At 36.4% G+C, this 8391-nt stretch overlaps 1 protein-coding gene across 1 annotated transcript; it reads left to right on the forward strand.

The window, feature by feature from the left end:
* Positions 1 to 3957: 3957 nt before the first annotated feature.
* On the forward strand, positions 3958 to 8007 carry LOC106670909 (mucin-2-like; the record flags this gene model as incomplete). Its single annotated transcript, XM_024227883.1, has 8 exons — positions 3958 to 6009; positions 6089 to 6353; positions 6454 to 6781; positions 6884 to 6954; positions 7017 to 7228; positions 7305 to 7435; positions 7505 to 7666; positions 7729 to 8007. Coding segments are annotated over 8 exons (3386 nt in total), but the record flags the coding sequence as incomplete, so codon positions are not given.
* Between the last annotated feature and the right edge of the window lie 384 nt (positions 8008 to 8391).

Genomic DNA, 8391 nt, shown 5'->3' on the forward strand with positions numbered 1-8391 from the left:
TATATATACTCACTACTCCCTCTCACCCCCTCTCTCCATGGCGAGGCTATTTAGTTTAGTGGGTGCAATGAAGAAAGGAGAAATGTTTGACAAGAAAAGGGTGGGCGGCTGTAGGAGGAGATTAAACGTCATCCAAGGCCAGAGAGGTCATAGCCATATTCCGGCATTGCCTTTGCCGTTTCGGGCTAAACCGAGGGGATTTTCAGAATCACAAAGCCCCCAACTACATCACCCAAATCCCTGCGGCGCGTAATTAATTTGATACTTTAACTTATTTATAATTTAATACAAATCCGGTCTTCTGTTTTGCCTTGACAACTCGAATTTATAACCCAATCTCGCTTAAATTTAATACCTTTGTTTTATGAAGTCTTAAGACACAAAATGGAATTTCAACTAAAAAATTGTTAAGACAGACAACACCAAATAAAAGTATAAAAGGAACCATTTGAGGGAGAAAAATATTGATCTTTTCATAAAAATTAAAGAAAACTATTTATTTTTTATGGATCTACGCAATTTAACAAGTTTGTGTAAAGTAATGCTATTTGCAATGATATCTTTGGGCTTTTTATATTTAAAATTGAGCTGAACAGGGGGCAGCAATTGTTGTGTTTGTACTAGGAAGTGGGAAGCATTCAATTTGTATCATACTGTATATAATTAATTATTGTTAATTTTTAATCGTGTAATTCCAAGTTAGTCGCTTATCAAATGTAAGCCTTAAATAGTTAACTTTGTCCGATTGAGGAACAGGTTCGTTGTATGAATATATATGCTAGGACAAGTCTGACGACTTAGTGTAAAGTTGATATGTTTGTGACTTTCAGGTAGAAAACTTTATTCTCCAAAGATTGCTCCATTTTTCATTTGTTAACGTGATGTTTTGTTGTAACATAGAGTGTAGAAGAGGGGTGGCTTGTTAATATGGCGCTGACATCCGCATTCTCATATGTTGGCAAGTCAGAAGTAAAACGTATGTACAACAGCAGAGCGAGTATTGACCCCTGGGGCACACCTGCAAGCACTTCTTTCATATCAGAAGTCTCCGATCCTTTGTTTACTGCGAAAAAACACAGACTTATGAAACGATATAAAAATAAAATCACAAACTTACATACATTTCAAACTAAATAATACAAAATTAATTTTAAAAAATAATACATTCAAAGCGTACTTGCTCACAACAACAAGGATGTACTGGTACCAAGTTAACGGTTCGGCCAAATATTCCAATATTCAAATATTACAAAGTTTTTAATCAAGGATTTTAAGATTAATTGTTTCTTCCCCTTCTTACGTAAACAATAACGCACTTCATAGAGATCTTCATACGCCAACTGTTTCCATTTTCTTCAATTATCCCGTTTACGACTGAAAATAATACGGATAAGAGACCTCTTAAATAGTATATTGTATATCAAGAGCAGCTGCCTTTAGCTAGGTAGCTAGGTAGCACTCTAGGTAGCTTTCTCTACATGCCAATTATTGACACATGTCAAAATTAAATCAAATCTGCGGATTGTTTACAATACATATACAGTTGTAGAGATAAATACATGAAGTTTTTTTTTTTTAATTGGGTCCAAGTATTACGTTGTTTTATTGAAATCGACTGAAAGTTGATGGGATAGAATACTTTCTTCTTACAATTGAATATATAGTTAGCATACCAAAATAGGCCAATACCCTATGAGCTATTTATATAATATAATCTAAAAAAAATTAATCGGAAATTTTAACAAAATATGGTCTAAGTACTGATTTCTAGTCATAGGAGGTATTCCCAAGTTTGTATTGTTTTATTGGAATCTGGGTGGCAATAATGAAATACTAGTTTGGTCGTTGAACTCAATGAAACTATAGGTTCATCACCCGCAGACCCCAGGAAGAAATCTCGCGATACTATTGCTTTAGCAGTCATCAATAAAACTGACAAGACGTTGAATCAACCATGTTCTACAAATTACCTGATAAAGGATTTAAAAAATATTACTAAAGAATTTTAAAAATTTTACTAACATATTATTCACACATTAAATAACTTCCTTCTACCGCCTAATTGTGAAAAATTAAAAAAAGAAAAAACATTAGTAATAAATTTAAACGGCTACGAATTTCCTATTTAATTCAATACAACGGCTTCCGAATGTAATTCGAACACTGGCCTTTTTGAAGTGTGCGGCAAGTGTAAAAATGTAATTAAAATCTAAAGACGAGCCGTCATTTGTGTAAATGAACAATTTATATGTAGATTTGGGCATGAACGGGAATAGTCCTGGAAGGGTCGGGTCGGCGTTAAACGGGTGGTACAAGGGTCAAAGCGATCGTTGCATTAGCAATAATGCATGGGTTTTTTTCAGACTCACGTTACATTAATTAACGCATTATTGAAAGTTCTGAATGTTTTTGTAAATCATCAATCAGCCTTCGGGCCCTAAACACCAACCTAAATCTAAAGCGTAGCCCTTCATCTCGAAAGAAGAGTTCATTAGTCCAGGATTGTAAAACTCATTGATAGGGTAAGATTGGCATATCAGATGTACATTGTTTTATCCTGATGTTTTATTTTCATTTTAAACTTTAGTTGAAAATGCGCATGATGTGGAAGCAAAAATAAGAAGAAATCTGATGATTTGATGTAGAAAAACTCGTTAAATCCAAAATACTTTTACATATACTATTACTACAAAATATTAGTACTCATTTTTTTAATATGGTTTAAACTGCACAGCTGCGTTGTGGGTAATACGACTCAAGTATTATGTTTTTGCCAGTTCTGAATTAAACTTCTTTTTGAATCTATGTTGAATTCAACAAAAAAGTTTCAGCCAGACTAGAGGATCGTTTCTATTTACAATATGCTTCTTTTTCCTTTTTATTCCTGTTTTCCCTCCTCCAAACGTCGTTCGATTTTGAATGTAAGCCTAATTCAATTTCCTCCCTCATTTCAAGACTATTTCGATAAGAGCCTTAAATGTATATATCGTGTTAAGCTAAAATGAGTTTTGTCGAAGCATCGGGATAGGTTGTTCGCAGTCCGTCAACAGGTTTTCCTCCTCCATTTATTACTGCTAAGCCTTCTATTGACTTTCCCTTTATTTGAGTTTCTTCTTTACTGGGAAAAGAGCCCTTCGTTGAAAGGAGAAAAAGAGCCAAGGAATGACGGGCCCGGGAGAGAAAAAGAGATAGTCGTGAGAGAAGCTTCGTCAGGGCCAACTTTTGTTATTGTTAATTATTTTCTTTGGCCCTTCTATTATTGTGCAAGTAAGGCCATGATTAAGGACTGAACTGTCAAATGAGTTATACATGAGGTTTCTTTCAGACGTCGAAATAGCAAAGAAACAGTGCTTGAAAAATATTATTACACACCTTGTTATACTGCTATAAGGAAAAGGAAGAAAGAACCTGTTCTCAAGAACTTATACTTACTTTATTTTCACCCTGTTTTAATTTTGTGTATTATGACTATGATGATACCCAAGGTTTTTTTTATAATTCCTGTTATTAACAAAATATGTAACAGCCGCATAGCTACTGGGGTGCATGTTAAGAGTAATGCATACGGGCCCCAGGGTTTCAATGTCCCCCAGCCAAAGATTTATTTGAAATAGAAAAGACTCGAAAACCGAAATTTTCCTCAAAAAAGACACCATTTACGTTTCTTGTTTAAAATTAAATCTTTGTTAAATATTTGAATTTTTAAAAGTGGAAGAGAAAAAGTGATATACTCTCTCCAAAAAGCAAATTTTCAAAGGAGTCTTCCGAACATCTTAATATGATTCAACAAATTTGAGAAACTTTAGAACTCAAGCGTTTTTATTTTTCATAGTCCACTTTTCCCCGTAATTTTTTTCATGGATTCATAAAAAAAGTTTTTAAAAAATAATTTGGCCATTTGAATAATTTATTACTGTCTAAAGTAATGAATTTTTGATTTGTTGATTTATTTTCCAGGCCAAGACTACTTCTACAGCAATGGAAATCATTATGTCGGTTTTACACAAGGGCAGAATGTAAGGCCGACGCATATCAACTACTTCCCAACGAGCGCTGCGTTTCGTGGGACACCTCCGCCTAGTTATCAGCAACAGGATGAATACGTGCCATCGCAGCCCTCTCCGTACCAGATTCCACCTCAATACGATCCGTATTCCAGGACGCAGACGGCTTTCCAAACGAACCAACACCTCCCGCAGCCGTTCCATCCTCAAACCAGGCGATTTCCTTTCGAAAGCCCCCAGCTCGACTTGCAGAGCTTCCAAGACTTTGAACCTGACAAGATTAAAACCACAGCCAACTATTTTAACGTGAGGCATCCCCAAGGCATCGTCGACCAGCTGGATTCAAACAGGTGGAGAAACTCGCCGAAGAGAAAACCATACGAAGAAACTACTTTAAACCCTATCTCCAGTACAGTCGGGTATTTCCAAGCTGTGCAGGATCGTAATCCTTTAAGGGACCAACATGTAGAACCGGTAAGGACACCTTCTAGAGAATCGAATAGGAACGTGGAATATTCGAAAATTACTAGGGGTAGCACACGTTATAAAAACGTTAGAGGAGAAGATACGACTACAAGACCGAGAACGCGAAAACCAGAGATCAAGAGGATCGTAACGACGACTACGACTACGACAACAACACCAGAACCCATCGATCCCACTAACGAAGATTACGAACTCGAATACATTCTTTCGGAAGAGCCTGGGGACACCGAAGATACATTCGAAGATTCTGCTTCACCCATTATAAAACCTAATTTCAAATTGAATGCGACTAAATTTGACCCGAGTAGAATTAAATACGAGGATGTGAGCGCTTTCTTGCCTCCTGGATACAAAGAAAAATTCAATTTAAAAACTTTTGAAGTTTCACCAATTGTTACAACAAGAGCTCCTACGACTAGTCGTCCTGTGAGCATCCAAACGACAAGCAGACCACCACCTACAACAACTACCACCTCGACTCCTCCGCCGACTACAACAACCACCACGACTCCTCCGCCGACTACAACGCCTACAACAACAACAACCACTACAACTACGACCACAACACCGACTCCACCGCCTACAACTACTCCAAAAGCGACAACTCTGGTACCTTCGTCTACAACCCAATCTTCGTCTGACGAACAAGAGACACCTACTGAATCGTGGGTCATTGTAGCATCTGTGCAGACTTCAAGGAGCGTGTCTGGAGCTCGCTTTTTGCCGGGCCATATAAACCAAGAAGAAGTTCCGAAAATCTTAACATCCAATGGAACTGTAGAAAAGGAACTTCCAAATGTTGTCAATGAGGAAAAAACAGAAGAAACTGTTAAAGAACCATCTGTGAAGCCATCCACAGAAAGCATAATCGATAAATTGGATAGAGTCCAGAGCGAATTGTCTGCTGGAATACTGAGCGGACTCAGACCTGGAGATTCTAATTTAGAATTGCCTGATATGCCAGAAAATAAAACGGTAATGACTATTATTTCAACATTGCCGCCGCTTACAGAAACCACCTCAAAAGCACCTACTAGCACTACGACTTCGAAGCCTTCGACAACGACAACCACGAAAGCGCCACGACGATATATCCCTGCTGCAAAGAGGACAACGATAAAACCTAAAAAGTCATTGCTTGAAAATATTCACTTTGACAATCTGAGCGGGCTCCTCCCTCCTGGATTCAAGGTCCGAGATTCTCCAAAAGAGTCAAATCGGGAAAGTTCTGCCAGAAGTGCTGGACCGACATATAAAAATCGTGTAAATAATAAAGACGAATCGAAAGAGTCAAAGAGCCCCTTGGAAAGCGCGTTGGGAAAAATTACTTTTGATGATGTATCATCCCTTCTTCCTCCCGGTTACTCAACTGAAAACAAAAATACCACTTCAAATGCAAAGACAAAGTCAATACCGCCTAGCCTTCTTCCAGCAGGGTATAAGCCACCAAAAGACACCACACCAGTGCCTGTTATTGTGGATGTTCCTGCTAATCTACTCCCACCGGGATTTAAATTAGGTAATGTATAAGCAGCTTCATTCTACCTCTTATGCATTGAATTTTATTTTAATATTTCACTATTTGAATGTTTATACAGACAATGTAGAAAAAGAGGAATCTAAAAAAGATGACCTGTTGGCCTCCATACTGAAGAAGGCAGAAGTTAAAGATGCGTCACTTCTGCCTCCTGGATATAAAGTGAACTCAACCGTACAGAACAAAGAAATTTCGTCAACAACTGAAAGTGTGAAAGTTGTCTTTCCCACAAGACCAGGAGGAAGGAAACCACCTCCATCAAGAACCAAATCTGCTGGTGGTTTATCACCCACTCTACCTAAAATTCAAAAAGGATGGCCAGTGAGGTATGATAATAATTTCACAACGTAAAAAAAAAAATTATCGATGAGGACATGGTGTATAAGAGAATATTATTAATAAAACTTTAAAATTATATATTTATAGGGCTTCAACTGAATTCACGGGTTGGCCAACACCTTCAACTACACCAATCTCAATTGAAAAGATCCTGGAAGAAGCAAGAAAGAACAGTGCCAAGATACAAGCGGCTGAAGTACTGAGAACATCAACTGAAGCTGAAGAGATTACAACAACAACTACTTCTACAACAACAACAACTACAACACCTAAACCGACAACACCTGGAATATGTGAAAAAGATTGTGACATGGCTGCCACTGTAAGGTTAGTTGGAGGTGCTAAATGGATGCCAGAACTTCTAGATCACAACACTAAAGAATGGCAAGACCTTGCAAATGAAGTTGAGACCCAGGTAATTTCAATTGTGTCTCAGGATTGAACTTAGCATGAGGCTGGGTGTGAAATTTGGTATTTATTTTTGATGTCTCATTTGTTAAAACTTATTTATTTTTAGCTTGAAGCTGTGTACAGCAGTTCTGACTCCCTAAGCAAATGGTACAAAAAAATAACAATCGATGCTTTTAGGTATGACTACAGGATTCCAAAGTCTTATTGGCATCTGAAATAATGCTGTCTTGTCATTTTAGTGAGGGTAGTGTCCTTGTTGACTATTTTGTTGAATTGACTGACCTGGGGAGAACAGTTAACACAGCTGACATGAAACGCCTTTTCCATGAAAGTCTTGCAAAATACACTTCCAATCAAGCTGCCCTTGGTGAAAAAGAAAGTAAAACATCAAACACAACTGAATATAAACTTGGAAAATTTACTATCGATCCTAATTACACTGATTTTATTGGTAAAATAAAATAACAATTAAATTAACTATAATTTGTCAAATATATATATTTTTTTTTTTTTTTTTTTTTTTTTAGTTTTACAAAGGCAAGTAACACCAACAGTTGGATATGCTGAAGAAGAAGAGCTGTTACCACAATGGGCGATTGCTGTTATAGTCATCGGGCTTGCATCTTTATTGTTTGTCATTATTTTTGGAGTAACTGTGGTATGTAATTTACTACTTGCAATGAATTTATTAATTTGTAGTTGTCCACAATATAATATTCCTTTATAGCTTGTTAATCGACACAAATCGGCAAAGAAGAAACAGCCAACTGCTCTTACCGAAGATATGCTTCATGAATTGAACAAAAACCACATGGGTGGTCTTGATAATTTTGGTGCAGATGACCTTTACAACATGGAAGATGTTTGGAATGACAAACCAATAAAAAAGGTATTTCCTAAAAGGTACAATCGCCCTTATGGTGTGTTTTCTAATTTTTAAATGTAATACAGAGATCGGCTGGATCTATCCAGGAAAACAGCATGGCTAATCTGTATGACTCTTGGAGATCAGAGTGGAATGGATATTACTACAACGCTTACTACGGTGGAAATGGAGGCTCCAGCGCTTCTGGCTACGGAGGAAGGAGGAGATCTGATTATGATACAAACTTTTAAAGGATTTTAGTTAAAATGTTGTAAATATCTTACATAAGTGTTTTAAAAATGTCTTTAGAATCAATTATTGGAAAATGTTGGTTGTTCACTATTGAAACTATGCTTGAAGCCAAAGTAAAAAAATGTCAAGGAGAATTAGCAGATTAGTTTATATTTGGTAACATAACTATTATAGTTTTTCTTCATTTTTATTTACTTTTCAAAAACAAATGCATTTTATCTTTTTTATAATCAGTCTTGATTAGGAGAAAAAATGTGGACAAAGTATCAATCCATGAACTCTGCATCCCCCATGTCTTTGATATTATTTAATTTTTTGTTACTATTATTATTATTACTATTTTAGTCCCTATTACAAACTAAAATCGCATTTCACTGATGGAATTGTCACTATTGTGATAGACATTCAACATGTAACATTAATTTTATATTTATCCTTTACCTTGAACCACAAGATACCTAATAATAATAATAGTAATAATAATAATAATAATACAA

Source organism: Cimex lectularius, unplaced genomic scaffold (assembly GCF_000648675.2).
Source record: "Cimex lectularius strain Harlan isolate CLEC.00 unplaced genomic scaffold, Clec_2.1 scaffold243, whole genome shotgun sequence".
Classification (NCBI taxonomy): domain Eukaryota; kingdom Metazoa; phylum Arthropoda; class Insecta; order Hemiptera; family Cimicidae; genus Cimex; species Cimex lectularius.